General features: G+C 36.7%; 1 protein-coding gene across 3 annotated transcripts in view; it reads right to left on the minus strand.

Moving 5' to 3' along the window:
• Positions 1-2,899: 2,899 nt before the first annotated feature.
• The window catches only part of LOC121326916 (rho GTPase-activating protein SYDE2-like), a 45,006-nt gene continuing 32,261 nt past the window's right edge, over positions 2,900-15,644 (minus strand). For 2 of the 3 annotated variants that reach the window (XM_041270567.1, XM_041270565.1), the window contains exons 5-7: positions 10,402-10,583; positions 8,320-8,551; positions 2,900-5,164 (exon numbers count right to left, since the gene is read on the minus strand). In XM_041270567.1, coding sequence (XP_041126501.1) covers positions 4,638-5,164; positions 8,320-8,551; positions 10,402-10,583 — 941 coding nt within the window. In that variant the 3' untranslated portion in view covers positions 2,900-4,637. The other variant, XM_041270566.1, reaches the window with a different exon arrangement.

Here is a 15,644-nt window from a genome sequence, read left to right on the forward strand (position 1 = left end):
CCCTTTACCTCTACCTAATATTATCTTCAGTAAGGTAGTCAAAAACCTTTAACCTTGGGCAGTGGAGCCAAGGAAAACATTTTGGGGTTAATAAGCGCTGACAACTCAGAGCAACCTCATTTTTGCTATTAGCAGGTGTTATCTCTGAAGTCATTATCACCACTGAGCAATAATATAAATACATACATTGCTAATGTAGCTGATCCTGTACATTGTGATGTGTTATTGTGAGTGGTTTATATGATAATTAATCAACACGTTCTAAGTTATGCCACACGAGGTACAAACAAAATAAAATGACATCACTTGTTTTACAAGTAAATGCATTATATTACTTTGTTAACCAAAAATTAAATGAACAAAACCCATTTGTTGTGTTTAAAATTTGTAGAATATTTTTCACTGTGCAAAATTGAATATGAACTTTTGTTCAACTTTCCAGGTAAAAGTTATGTGTAGGGAGTTTATTTATTTATTTATTTTTTAAATATCCCTAATGCCCGAGTGTTGAGTGATAAAGCTTAATTTAAAAAAAACAAAACAAAAAACAATTGGGTGTAGGCTATGTAGAACAATAGAACACTCCTAAGCTTTGGGTAAAACTGTTGTACATTGCATCCATTCTTATAATCAGTTTTCAAAACATTTCTGCAGTAAATGTCCACAAATACTGCCAAAGATTTAAGATACAACTTTCAGTAGGTCTTTCAACACTAAGGAGTTACAATACCCTAGAATAATTAAATAAATAAAAAGTATCCATACTGTAAAAAAAATGAAAACAGCCATAGATATACACATAGTGCATGAGATCAATTTACATCGCGGGCATGAAAATTAGCCTAGGTTAGCTGCGGGTGAGCACTAGGCTGTGACACCTGTTGTGTGATTTGGAGTGCTCTCTCGCTGGTTACTAGTGATGATGTTAGCACATTTACAATTGCATTACTATTTTTGAGTTTAACTTCAACCGAAAAACTATTTGTTTTCACAGCTCAAGAAGAAGCGGACCTGTTTGAGGTGTCTTTTATGACTGCCTGGAAAGCATATTTGTTGCTGTGAGGAGTAGCATTCACCTGCACCAACAGCTGTATCCATCAACATCTTGCAGGGTTTTTTGACCACGTGAAAGAAACAGCCACCTGTTTCAGGGCTTTAGATATCAAAATACATAAAAGGAACAAAAGATAAGTCACCAGATAATTATTTCTCAAGGTTGGCACACACTGCAAGTGCACCGATGAGAATATTTGGCTTTCCAACATAAGAAGAAAATATGATCCACTGTGTCTTTTGGAAAGGGGAGAAATAATGATTCGAGGAGCTGATTAATCCTCAACGTGCATGAAAGAAAAACCTTTACAGCCTGGGGGAGGGGAACACACACACACACCCTCCATCAGTAAAAGTGACAGGCTTATAGTTTCAAACAGAATTACAGGATCCCAGACACGAAGACCAGGTAGTGTAGAGTTCAGAACAATCACTATTCAAAATGAGTTTCAAAGTACTTCAGCATGCCAAACAGTAACATTGTCAATTCATCTTCGGCAATATATATGAAGGCTTCAGATCCATATAATTCCAGTAAAATTTCATAGGAGAAACATCCAAATACCTCATATTTTCAAATAGATTTTCAGACAGTACACTCAGTAAGTACCAGGATATAAAAAGTACCATGAATGTACACTGAAAGGACCTTTTTTTTTTTCTTCTTCGATGAGTGTGAATGTTTTTAAATCTACCACACCACAAAAAATGTATTTAAACAGCACAATACCCTTGTAAAATATATACAGATTTATTCAGATCATTATGAAGTAATATTTTAATGTTTAGCGACAATTTAGTGACATTCTGCGTTTTACATAAGATACTGCAAAAACAATATTACGAAACACAAGAAATAAAGCTAATCTTGGTGTGTGTGTATATACACAGTTCTGTGCAAAAGTTTCAGACAGGTGTGAAAAAATGCTATAAAGTAAGAATACTTTCAAAAATAGACATGTCAATAGATTATATTTATCAATTAACTAAATGCAAAGTAAGTGAACAGAAGAAAAATCTAAATCAAATCCATATTTGGTGTGACCACCCTTTGCCTCCAAAACAGCATCAATTCTTCTAGGTACACTTGCACAAAGTCAGGGATTTTTTAGGCATATAATCAGGTGTATGATTAAACAATTATACCAAACAGGTGCTAATGATCATCAATTCAATATGTAGGTTGAAACACAATCATTAACTGAAACAGAAACAGCTGTGTAAATAAAACTGGGTGAGGAACAGTCAAACTCAGCTAACAAGGTGAGGTTGCTGAAGACAGTTTACTGTCAAAAGTCATACACCATGGCAAGACTGAGCACAGCAACAAGACATGAGGTAGTTATACTGCATCAGCAAGGTCTCTCCCAGGCAGTCTCTCCTGGAAGTGATGGTATGGCCTCCACAGAGCCCTGATCTCAACGTCATCGAGTCTGTCTGGGATTACATGAAGAGAGAGAAGCAACTGAGGCTGCTTAAATCCACAAAAGAACTGTAGTTAGTTCTCCAAGATGTTTGGGCCAACCTACCTGCTGAGTTCCTTCAAAAACTGTGTGCAAGTGTACCTAGAAGAATTGATGCTGTTTTGAAGGCAAAGGGTGGTCACACCAAATATGGATTTGATGTAGATTTTTCTTCTGTTCACTCACTTTGCATTTAGTTAATTGATCAATATAATCTATTAACATGTCTATTTTTGAAAGCATTCTTACTTTACAGCATTTTTTCACACCTGCCTAAAACTTTTGCACAGTACTATATATATATATACACAGTATATATATATATAATATTATATATATATATATTTATTATATAGTCGGATAATTAGCCTATTAATCAGCCTATTTACCTCCATTAAAAAGGTGTTTAAGCAGCTGTGAGGAATGCACATGCATATCAATACTAACACAACTGAACCTGCTCACATTATACATGGTAAACACAAACAGAAACAAAAGCTGCACAGAGATTTTGTGTGTACTGCAGGTCTTCTGTATTTATGGAAGCCATACAGTATGTACTCTTGCACCATATACTGTAGCGCAGATCAGACCACATGATAAGGAAAAGCTCTGGTAATTGAGATAAAAATCCTATATAAGATTATATTACATACTTGAAAGCACAACACTAGCAATTTTTCTTGTTAAAACATAAAACGTCATGTTTATACCAGATCAACCAAGACAAACGTACTATATCATGCACAAACCAGATGGATTGAGAGAACTACTGTTGCCAGAAAGAAAGCAATATCCAGTATAATGTAGTACTTACAATACACTGTGTCTGAAAATTGAGGTGATGAAAAAAAAAAAAAATTTACTATTGATCATGTACATTTCAATTTGACACAAAAATAGCTTAACTAAACAGAGGCGTGCCTGATATTCATAAAGAAAAATAACAGTTTGCAGTGAATAAAACCATTGAAATAAACGTTTATGTTTTACTAGCAAACACTTCTGCTTAATAATCGCAAGCAAGACATGTAAGATAACTTACAAAAAAACAACAATAACAGAGATTACCAAAAGCAATCCATTAAATACTAGTTGTACAGAAATAATAAACATTAAAAGAAATATTAAACATACAATATAATAAAAAGTTAAAACAGGTTGCTAAAAGTATTGACCAAACGTTGGAAAAACAACCCCCACCTACCCATTTTTTCTTGTTAAATACTGCTAATACTGGACTCTGGATAGTTAAACTGTACTTTCTGAAATGCATATGGGTTCATTCAGTCATGGTAGGATAATGCATCTTCCTCACAGCCTTTATTTAAAAATAAAAATAAAAATGCTGAAGAAACTTTACAGAATTTCCAAGGCAGTTTTAGTTTTTGGCCTTTTACGAAAAATATACTGGTGTAGAAAAATATAACATTTGGATCTTTGAATTTAAATACAGTTACAGAGACGTGATACTGGTGGAATTTCTTCTTTTTGTACCAATCATAAGCTGTAGAAGAATATTTAATAGCAGCCATGCTAATGCATTTTAAAGGTATTGGATTTTAAATGAATATACAACCCCCCTCCCCAAAGTGTGAACCTGGCAGAAACAATTCTACCTCATTCTTTTGCTGCCCCACTACAAAAAAAAAAACAATTTTAAAAAAATACCACACTGTCCAAGCAGCATTTCAAAGATTCTCAATGAGGAAAAGAACATTAGATCACAAGATGATGGGAGTCCTGTCCCCGCAGAACATTTGAAGAGGGAAGATGGCTAATACGTCTTTTAAGGTTCATCCTACAAACATCTGCTTCATAAGTGCATTGGTTTACATTTTAAAATGTACCTTAATACAAAGCTCTGCACACTCTCCACAGTACCACCTTGACACAATTAAGGCACCTTTACACCCCTAAGGGTCAATGAATTCTTCTAATAAGAAGAAAAAAGAGAAAATGTGATGGAATACCTACAAATTGGTCAGACAACCCCAGTTGAACAAAAACAAACTTCTAGTACCCAGAAGTGCAACGTCAACAGGAAACACTATATATATATATATATTTAAAGCACACAAACTGTTCACAAAAGGCCTGCCAGGCTGCTATTTTTTTTTTTCAATAGCCAACGTTCAGTTTGTTTTTGTTGAGTTCCCTCTCTAAGTTACTGATCAGAGTGTCAATGCTTTCCTGCAGGTCTTTGAGGTTCACAGGGTGGTTAAGAGCGGGGTTGATCTCCTGGATTTTCATGTAGGCCTGGTAAGTGTGTTCTTTGGATACTGGTTTCAGAGGTGTCACTATGTGGTCAGAAAGTCCTTCTATCTTGGATCCCCCTTCCTCCTCAACTTCCTCCTCGCTTTCAGGATCTTCCGAAGGGACGTCATCGTAATCTGCCTCATCAGCAGCAGTGTTTTCCTTCGGGGGCTGGAAGTAACTTTCTCCCATTGTGCTCCAGTCCCTGGCGTAGCGGTTACTGGAACTGTCCAGCCTCCCCTGCCTGGGCCTCAATACTCCGGCCATCTCAACGCTGCTCAAGTCCAGCATACAAGGCCGTGGCCGCTGCCTCCTCCGCAGACAGAGTGCGTTAGCAGGCTGCTCAGCAGATGTGTGGCTCACAGGCCAGTCTTTGCTACTTGAATCTACCACTGAAAGAGAAGGATAATGGCACATGTTTGCAAAGTTCTCAGTTTAGAAAACTGAACAACAAGGTGTTGCTAAATGTTAATCTGAGATTCAAAGAATAAACCCATCCGTGCATCAAAAAGCATGCCAGCAATTTCAAACACATTCAGCAAATACCCTCCATGTGAAGATTTTAATGTTCAAACAAAACTGAGAAATTCACTACAACCATAGGTTTAAACAAGTAGAATCACCATCTGTTAATGTAAATGTAGCTCAAATGTTTAAGTAAACAAATGTTTTGTCTAATGGGTTCATGTGTTTAATCATTAGTGAAATGTTTGGTCTACTTTAGTTTCGTGAGTGTTCAACATAGAATTTATGATTGGGTGCTTATTATTATGTTTGTATCTGTGAGGTACATTTAACCACATTTTACATGCACTACAGTGTATGCAGGCCGCCATGACTTTCAATCTGCTTATCAGGTACAGTTTAAACCTTGGTTAAATACCTAAAAGAAAACATGCTCAGCACTGCAGCATTTTTAGGGCAATGACTCCATTCCTATGAAAAACAAACGAACAAGCACAGCCGCCCCACTTAAACATTCAGCTCAGTGCAGTTTGATTTCATTGCCATTATTTAAAACAATGCAATGTATTATTGGGTTGTCTCTACAAGCTCACTTCAGTTTGAAGACTCACACAGATCTGGTACCCAGTTACCTGCACTTCTCCTTACACTATGTGTTTCATCCACTAATGTTTTCCTCCATTGTTACCTGCATCCTATAGTGAACGGTACAAAGGGTTTACTGAATGACATTCAATTACACACATTGGTTTCGCAAATTTCTGTCCACATACCAGCAATACCTTTAATATTAAAATTCACTACTGAATTATCTGTTGTAAATTACTTTCCAGGGACTGTATATGTTTGTAATTTGTCTTTTGGGTGCGTACAAATACATTAGTGAAAAAGTTTACAAAGGTTATTATTAATATGTATCTGTAATATCTAACTACCAAAATAACAATGAGTTCACCTCAACTGAAGTAAAAAGACACACACACACACACACACACACACACACACTTGTCGTGTTCGATTAAGAACAGGATATTCATGGCATCTCCTATTGACAAACAAAGCCCTTCCAGTTGCTGCTATGCCTAGACCAGAGGGTTAATGATAACAAGCTACAAGCTTTACACTCCTCCATTAAAACAATATGTGCATCTGTCTTGAAGACTGCCAGCAACCGGCTAAATATATCACTTCAATAACAGTCAAGGACAGCGCACTAAAAGCCATGGCTGTTTATTAGAGTTCGTGTTTTTCAGATCTGAAGCTGTTGTTGTCCTTATTCCTTCCAAGGTTCTGCTCTCAACAAGAGAGAATTTTGTCTTTAACATAAAAACACTGTAATAAATACCAAAAGTTAATCATTACTGTAATGGACAATTGTTCCCTTAATATACAATGTTAATCATTACTCTTTTTTACAGGTTACACAAGGGTAGCTGCTAACAGGTTCCTTCCTTAACTTACAAAATATTTGTTTTCATGATGAAAAGATTATTATTATTCTTTTTTTTTTTTTTTACAGTCTAACCTTCAACAGATAGTTTGTGGGTCTGTGGGGAAGATTAAAAACAGATCCACATGGGAAATTTAAAGCATACTTCATATTTAAATAATTAATAGCCTCTACATTCCACATGCAAGAAAAAAAAAATATAGCCAATTATATAGTTCTCTACCAGACATAAACACACAGTGTTAAAGTGTGTGGTCTGTATCAGTGATACGGCCATTAAAACAATGAGTGTGTTTACACTTACAACTTGGACCTGAGCTTTCTTATGGTTGATCAGAAGATTATCATCTACAGCACCCTGTTTACACATGAATACAGACCTAAGCTGGCTTTGCCCCTTTCTCCACCTGCATAGCCCCTGAACTACAGTGCATGTCTAATGAGATCACGTTGACCACCCCTTGCATGATGACATTTTCACCCCCCCAATAAAACAGAGCGGTCACAGAGCTCCGTTAGACATTAGCAAGAAGCAGCAGCAGCAGATCTGCAAACTCATTGAAGCTCCCGTCACGGGGGAAGCTTAAAAATCCCTCTAAATCCCTTTCAAACCTGGCTACTAGGAGCAGCTGGAGAATACAGACAGGGACAAATGGTGTTTTTACAAAGAGAAACCTGCAGATTATAATTTTTATGTTTTTGGACTGTCTTTGATGTTTGAGATCAATGGATATTTCTGGGAGCAATTAACACATGGACAACTGCAGGAATAGTAATTTAGGAGTGTCTGCATGTAAAAGTGCCAGGCTTCATGTCAGAACGCTTTCTAAATAATAATCATTAGGAGGCTTCTATCTCAAGCACATGCCTTTGTCAAGTTCGTGTTTTGAAATGTGTGATTCAGTCTTTCTAACCCACAGCAACCTTCCAGAAGGCTAAATAAATACGAATTGAGAGTTATAATAACCGAAATGCACACCAGAACACACAATCCCTCACCCATGAAGCATGTCTACAAACAGCATTCATTTCAGTGAAATAAATGATCGTCATTCACAAGGCAGTATTTTTATTTGGGGTTACGAGGCAAAATAACAGAACCTTTTTTCAAAAGGCTTCTTTCTACAAGCCCATTTGGATTTACAGGAATTACGTGTCCTGTTTTCCCACAGAAACTGCTTTTTTATGGTCTGCAAGCTATTACAACTGAAGGACTACAGTCATTACTGGGACCCAAGGGGAACTGCTTTTCACTAAAAATGTAAAAAAAAAAAAAGAAGAAAAAAAGTAAGGTTTGCATACATCCCACACATAGATGCTAAATTCCAGTGAAATATACAATGATTCAGTTCCTTTGCCAAAGAAAATGCTAAGTTTAATGAACTAATCAAGCTGAAAAAAGCAATTAGCCTTGTATATGGTTCCAATGTCAGGTCCGCGGTGAAACTGAATGATCTGTCATTGCCTCACTTAAAAATAAACCCACGCAAAATAAAGATTCCTGACAGTATTGACCTAGAACATGTATTTTTTTCATCACTAACAAAGACTTCAGGTTAAAAGTTAAAATGTTTGTCTATTTTTTACAACCAAGCTTCTTTTTGTTTTGTCGATATTTGATGTTGTCTTTACCTGGCCAGAGCTGGAGAAGGTAATGCAGCACCTCAATGTGTTTCTTGAAGTCAAGCGCGCTGGCCAGCTCCTCTGAGTCAATGAACACTCGGTTGCTATAGTGAGACGTCTCCTGTCGCTGGCTGAGCAAAACAGGCCCAAAACACACAGCCAGGTTCTGGCAGGTCATCTTGTTTACTTCATGGTAGGATGCCACTCGCTTCAGGTGATCCAGCAGCATCCTCAAAGTAACCTGAGATTTATTTAAGAAAAAAAAAAAAAAACCTCGAGCCAACGGTTTACTGGTGCAAACCACATACAGTGCTGTGTGCCCCATTCATAAACTTTAATTCATGAAACCTTCCACAAATGTTTTCAAAAGAGTTAATTTACAGATTTGTTTTTAAGATTTATAAATAAGGTCCTATATAGCCAAGCAGACCTCATGTTCATTCGAATCCACAGAGTGTTTTTGCTCTTTTTTAAAAGGAGGCAGCTATCAGTTACTACAGTAATATAAAGTCAAACACTAATTAAAGTGGAAAACTGAAAATATAGCCTTATAGTGGAGCCTTGTGCTTTAACAAGGTTTTACTGTAATAATTTAGTTCACTGTTTTTATAGTCACTGTTTGAGGTGACATACATATCTGGTTGGGATCAGAGAAAAAGGAGAATAGAGGAGAGGTGTTGTACAGTATCTCTGGAGAAGTTCATCAGACAGCAAATCACATTCAGCTATAAATGCATACCTGGTATTTCCCATCAACATACTACCCATTAGCTAGTGAATGTTGCTTTTGGCACCTCTGAAAGCTGTAATGAATGCATGTTTATATCTGTCAGCAGCTGTGTCTCCTCAATCAAAGTCAACTGTGCTAATCACAAGCATCCAAGGAATGTCACAGAACCAAAAAACAATGATAAGGCCAAGTGCTTGCAGTATGAAAATTGCACTGCTAACCAGGCGGACCAGGTCTGTGGCAGACAGCTCATAAACTCTTCAATCCATTATGATGGAAATTAAATGGACTTTTCTGTGTGCGAGCGTGGACACCGCACAATATCATGCCAGCGAGTGCTGCCATCATTCATTCCAGTTCCTGAACCATATCTGACAGTCCAGAACTTTCCTGTTATGAGGATGACCCGTATGTCTCGGCTTTTAATAGGAGAGGAATACCTGGATTAGTGAAGTAATTAGCTGCTCAAACTTGGGACGCCGCCAGTCAATTTGAAAGGATTACCCCTACTCATTTGCATGATAATGTTATCGTCCCTACAGCTAACAGCTAATCAACATTAAAGAACTGCAACACAACATAGCTTGAAACGTGATTCTTTAAATATATTATTCAGATTACTTTACTTTTTATAATAGAATCTAAAACACTAAATTGGAAGCAGTAAACAAATGCCCTGAAGTGGAAAGAACATGGTGGAAGGATATTAATTGGTCACTCAAGGTAAAACGTTAACTTTTTCAGGATTTGCAGAAGCTCCATGCCAATGCATGTGAATTTATAACCATGGAAACCTAACTGTTGGGCCTTTAGGCTCTCTGGCTGGTAATCTTATTGTGCACTATAGTGAGTCAAACACAGACACATGTGATATTAATAAAATACATGTAAAAAAAAAAAAAAAAAAAAAAAAAAAAAAAAAAACAATTCATTAATATAATAATAATAATATTATAATTATTATTATGGTAAATATGTACAAAAATAAATTTTGTTTAAAATATTTTATGAATTTTGTTTTAAAAGTATGCTAAATGCCATGGAAAAGTCAACATATTATTGTTTTTAAAATGTAGCTACAGTCTCAGGATAGCAACTAGGTTTGCTCATTAACATTCCAGCAGAAAGAGACTTTTCAAATGCAGACCTTACAAAAAAAACAAAAGAAAATAGAGAACAGGTGCATCTAGTTATTGACCATTTCCCAGCCAAAAGCCTGGTGTTTACCAGGCCTGGATTCTGAGCAGAGAGGAAGGTCACTTCTCTCTCAAGAGAGGGCAAACATTTTTATGCCTGACTTTTGTTCAGCTGTCACAAAGAACTCTCTCCCTCCCAATCCAAAATGTCATGCAAGTGTTTACCTTCTCCACTTCGGGCAAATGCTCCAAGAGACTGACTGTGTATTCCGAGTCGCACGATTCATTTTCACAGCCACTGGGGCCAATCCTGAGAGGTCTCTTAACCATGGCATCCAGCACAGCTTCGTACAACTGTTTTGTTATCAGAGGAAATGGCAGTTCTCTTAAATAGTCCTTGAGAACACCTTAAAAAAAACAACAGACAATGGCATTTCAGAGAATTGATGCTTTTTTCAGATATAACACAAACAAAAGTCTTAATAACAGAATTGTGACTCTCCGTTGATCCTAGGCCTCTTTAGATTCTAGGGGGGTTATAATAAACCCCTCTCTTTAAACACTCCATAGAAAATCTGAACAGCACTGTAAGTGGCATGTTTCCTCCTACTGTACAAAGGTAAAAAACTAAAAACACCTCCATAACTATATTTTTTCAGTTTGTTGATAGTTCAACTGATTTATTTCTGGAATCTGGGGTTACTATTTAGTTTATTATTTAGAAATTATTTTTTCTTCCTTGAAAAACAACCTCTTACTTGCTTGAAGGCAACGTTATACCCAACAACATGAAAGAAGTAGTGCTCTGTTTAGTTTGTTTATTAATTCTAGGACACGCCCCACATGTACAGCTTCATTTAAAAACAGTCAGAGGAGTGTTTAAATGAAGACCTGCAGAGTGGCAATACTATATACATTAAATTTTGGGAGGGGGTTATTGTATCATTTAACCAGACAGTTGAAACTTACAGCACTGTACTCAATGGTCTGCATTTTGGTTTTCATTTTCACAGCTGTCAAAAGGCTTAAATTTGGTGAGCTACTTTTTTAAAACTATATAAATCTTGAATGCGCTCATATTTCATGACCTAGGAAAAAGAATAAAAAAATCAATCCCCTTATTCCAGAGTTAGAGTGTCTGGTCTGATATGTGATTAATACTGGAGGTGAAGTGCCTGCAGCTGAAACTGAAGGCTGTGTCTGGAAACACTGTCCTTTACACCTGCAGCTTAGACTCCCCAACACAGACAATGAGGGAAACACCTGACACCTACACCACCTCCCCTGATCCCAGCAAAAATGCACACGATTTCTTTCTCTTTCATTTTTCTAAAAAGCAGCCATGGTATTTCAGTCAAAAAAAGAAAATCCTTTTGTGTACAAACAGATCTCAGTTTTCAAATGCCTAATGAATCAGATCTGCAGTTTGGATTTAGCAAGCCTGTGGCTATTCAGCACTAATGAAGTCATGTAAAACAAAGGGATCATAGGAGGATCCTAATAATGCTCAATTAACAAGCCATCAAAAAAAAGAGAGGATCACTTTGAAAACATCTCCTGAATATTGTGACTGACATGTTTCTGTTGTCTAAATACATTCATGGCCTCTTGCTTCCAGCTGCCCAACTAAGAGGGAGCTGTAAATACAGGTATCTCTTCATAATCCTTACACTAATTAAGGAACTTTTTTTTTTGTTAACAATTATTTTTCATTAATTTCCCTTCTTTTCCCCAACCCTTGGGAAGAGAGAAATGGGGGAGACAGAATACAGATCAAAAAAATATCACAGCAATACAGATGTACAAGATAATATCAAGACAAAAACAAGAATATTACAACAAGATACAACCAACTGTTAACACTAAAATATCAAAGAAAGACTATACATTAATTAATTGAATGAAAGTTATTCTAAGGGGAAATGCCATAATATGCACTTGATCTTACTCAAACAACTGAGCCTCTATCAGCAGCAGCATCCCATGCTGCCATCGTATTAGCGGAGTCGTAGATCCTTGCAAAAGAATGAAAAATTGAAAGTGCATGACACAGAGGCGTGATCTGAGATTAATATATTCTGGATTTCTTTGGACTTCACAAACCGCAAAATATTACAGGAAACTTACACAATTGCCTTGTAATGTTTATTTTAAAAATAAACAACATCACTTCACCAAAGGAACTGTTTGCAGCGGTCACAGCAGAGTAATCCACATAAAAAGAGAGTTTCTGCCCCTATACAATGACTGGAGCAGATTTTCAAGCAACCTGGAGGAGTCGTTGTTGATCAGTATAATGAAGGCATTGAAATGTTTATTGGAATCCCGAGGGCCTCCTGCATATACTCGATGCGCTCTATGTAACTGCAGGAAAGGGTGGTCATCAGAGGGTTTCAGGGTCAGATACCAATGCGCAATTTTCTGCTGAAGAAAATGAATGGGATCATCGCCTTCAGCCCCTTCAGGAAGCCCCACCAGTCTGACATTACGGCAATGATTTCTGTCCTCAAGGTCTGTTCTTGCATAGCATTAATATGAGCACTGCACTGATTGATTTTTGTCTTTCTGTTGTTGATGATCAGCTCTGGTGATATTGCCTGCAGTTAGCTGTTTCAAAGAGGAAGCAATATCAATCACCTCCTGTTTGAGAGCGTTGAGGATAGTAGCTGCTTTGGTTTGTTTCAAATCACAGGCTGCAAAGCCACGTCAATTGCTGCCTGAACCAATCCACAGAAAGTGCGTTAACCTCTCATCGGGGCCCAGTGATCTCTTTATACACTTTCCCTCCGGTGTGGATATAGGGGAGCAATGGGTCACTTGCGTGAAGTAGCTATCCAGAAACGGTAAGTAAACAATTTTTATATAAAAAATTATCAAAAAATAATATAAAGAGCATAAGTTGTTCAATTAGAAATGAAACAGCGAAGTGGCGACAGGAGCTCTATCAGCAGAAAATAGAGATGTGTCACATGTGTTAGTTAAAAGAAGAACAAACAACCTTTAAAAATAGTCATAATTAAACTGGCTAGTGAATCTATAAACAAACACTTCTCCATACACACTGTCCTCCACTGGAAGGACTCGCCTGGGATTTAAACAACAGCACACACAAAGTTTATTTTGCTTTTCCAGTAACTCGTTTTGGGTTTGGGTCAAATGTTTTCCAAAATGTCCATTCAGTAGTTAGGGGTCACCACATTTGTATGAATCTATATGGTTTGGTGTGTTAATATCTGTCTTTAAGCAGGCACACTACAGCACTGTTTGCTTGTTCTTGATAAAAAATAAATGTTATGTTACAGGTGCAAGAATATGTTTTTGTTTACTAGTTCTCATATTGCTTTGTTTATTAAAGTCTCCCATACAGTTTTGTTTCCTGTCAAGGAACAATAACAGGCGTGACTGCTCAAGAGTATGCAGCTGTTCAAACATGTCACAAAGTACAAATGATATTCTACTGTTTAATAAAGAATATGAACCAAACAGAGCACCGAATGGGAGCCTGCAGCAAGCCACCTAGCATTCAGGACTCCCTGTGTGAAGCAAGATATCTCTTATTCCTGTTACTGATACATCGTCTAGCTACCGAGACTCTATGGTCACTACTATCTTTACATGCACACTCAAAACAGTACTTTTGTAACTGACTCTTTTGAATCCTAAAGCTGAATGTGCAGAGTCTACATGCTAAACGCAATCAGGTTTGGAAGAATCAATCAATCCAGTTAGTGTTACATGCTAGAAGCTAGAAGGATATATTTCTAGATCTCCAGTGAATGTGATACAGTCTACATTTGCAATAATGTTCTACCTTATTTTTTTTATTTTTTTTAAACAGAGGGTGGGTAATCCAGGTAGTTCAATCTAGATAGTTAGCTTTGTTTTGGCAAATAGCCTTCTGGACTATAAATTCTACAAATTTCAAGTTCTGAAATGTATAATTTACTGAGATGGGGGACACAGACTTCAGTAAATTCAGTGGCTGATATCATCGACTGGCTTGCAAAGATAATGATTTACATGTAAAAAAAAAAAAAAAAAAAAAGAAAAAAAACATTATTTATTTTCAACAATAATGAAACACTTTCTTGTTTCACATGTTTGTAATTTTTTTTTTTTTTTAAATAGTATTCCATAGTTCATAAACCCACACTCTGCAGCCATTTCTAATATAAACAATCACCCTCTGCCAGATTGATAACACTAGAACACCCACATATAAAACTGGCTTTATGAAAAAGTTAATCATTAACCAGGAATGATTTAGCCTTGTGTTTGCCCTGCTTTAAACCTGATAAACTCTTCGTCTACAAATTAATTCAATCCTGATCATAAAGCAGAGCCTCAGCTCCAACGCAGTGTAATCCTCTGAGAGAACACCGTTTTAAATACAATGAAGTGAAACAATAAACTAAAACTAAGTAATCATGTTTGTTCATTAGTTCCCTTTTATACTTAATTTTATTATTGTAAGAATTTTAAATGGGCAAAAAACAAAACTGTGGAATATACTGTACTTGTACCACATTTTTTTTTAGCTCACTAGTGCTAGTATTTTCCTCTTCTTAAATCTATTTGACGTCTGGAAAAATAGTTCAAAAAATGTTTATGGAGATGGCTTAACTCAAGACAACCTAGAGCAAACAAAACTATCTTCTTGAGGCTTTCTTTCCACTGATATTTCCTGAATAAGACCTCTTATGAAAAAAAAAGCTAAATCTTTTTTTTTTTTCCTTTTCCTGTGCTTTATCTGTCTGCTTTCCTAAAAAGCATGTTACACTGATTGTATAAGATTTTTCTATTACACTAATTTCATCTATCCTTGGCTTTGGCACCACTCACTTGAAGCCAGACCCCAGTCTTCCCCTTGCTGCTTCTAAAAATGGAACAGCTTAGTTAAACAACTGAGGCAGGAATCTGGGGAGGCAGGATCCCTGGTTAGCAGACGCACAAGTACAAAGCTATGACACTGTCAGAAACACAAACACATCTCCTAAAACCCCCAAGTGCCTACTGAATGTTCTGCTATTCCCCCAAAGCATGAGTGAAATACCATCAGTGTTTGCTCTGCAACAAAGTGGGACATGTTACAAACTTTAAAAGTCTACCATGCAAGGATGCTGTACCCCGGGGCCAGTGGATTGCTGAGATCCTATTTTGCACACTTCAGTCTTTAAAGCAAGTCTTACCACCGCTTCCAAGCTGTTATTTATACCCTGATTATGGCTGTCAATGCATGTTTAAATTAACCTGTTGCCTAATAGTCATTTGGTATTTAAATTCAAACATGTTCACTAAAAAACTACACTGTTGCCTGGTATACATATTTTACAATGCATGCATTCATTTTTTTTAGTTTCATTACCACAAACAAAGTCCAGTGCAACAGTGCCAAGGAAAAGTTTGTTAACCCCAGTGATAATTATGGAAATTCCATAATTTTACCATGGTAGCCTTCTTGAATCTTT

Source organism: Polyodon spathula, chromosome 14, assembly GCF_017654505.1.
Source record: "Polyodon spathula isolate WHYD16114869_AA chromosome 14, ASM1765450v1, whole genome shotgun sequence".
Classification (NCBI taxonomy): Eukaryota; Metazoa; Chordata; class Actinopteri; order Acipenseriformes; family Polyodontidae; genus Polyodon; species Polyodon spathula.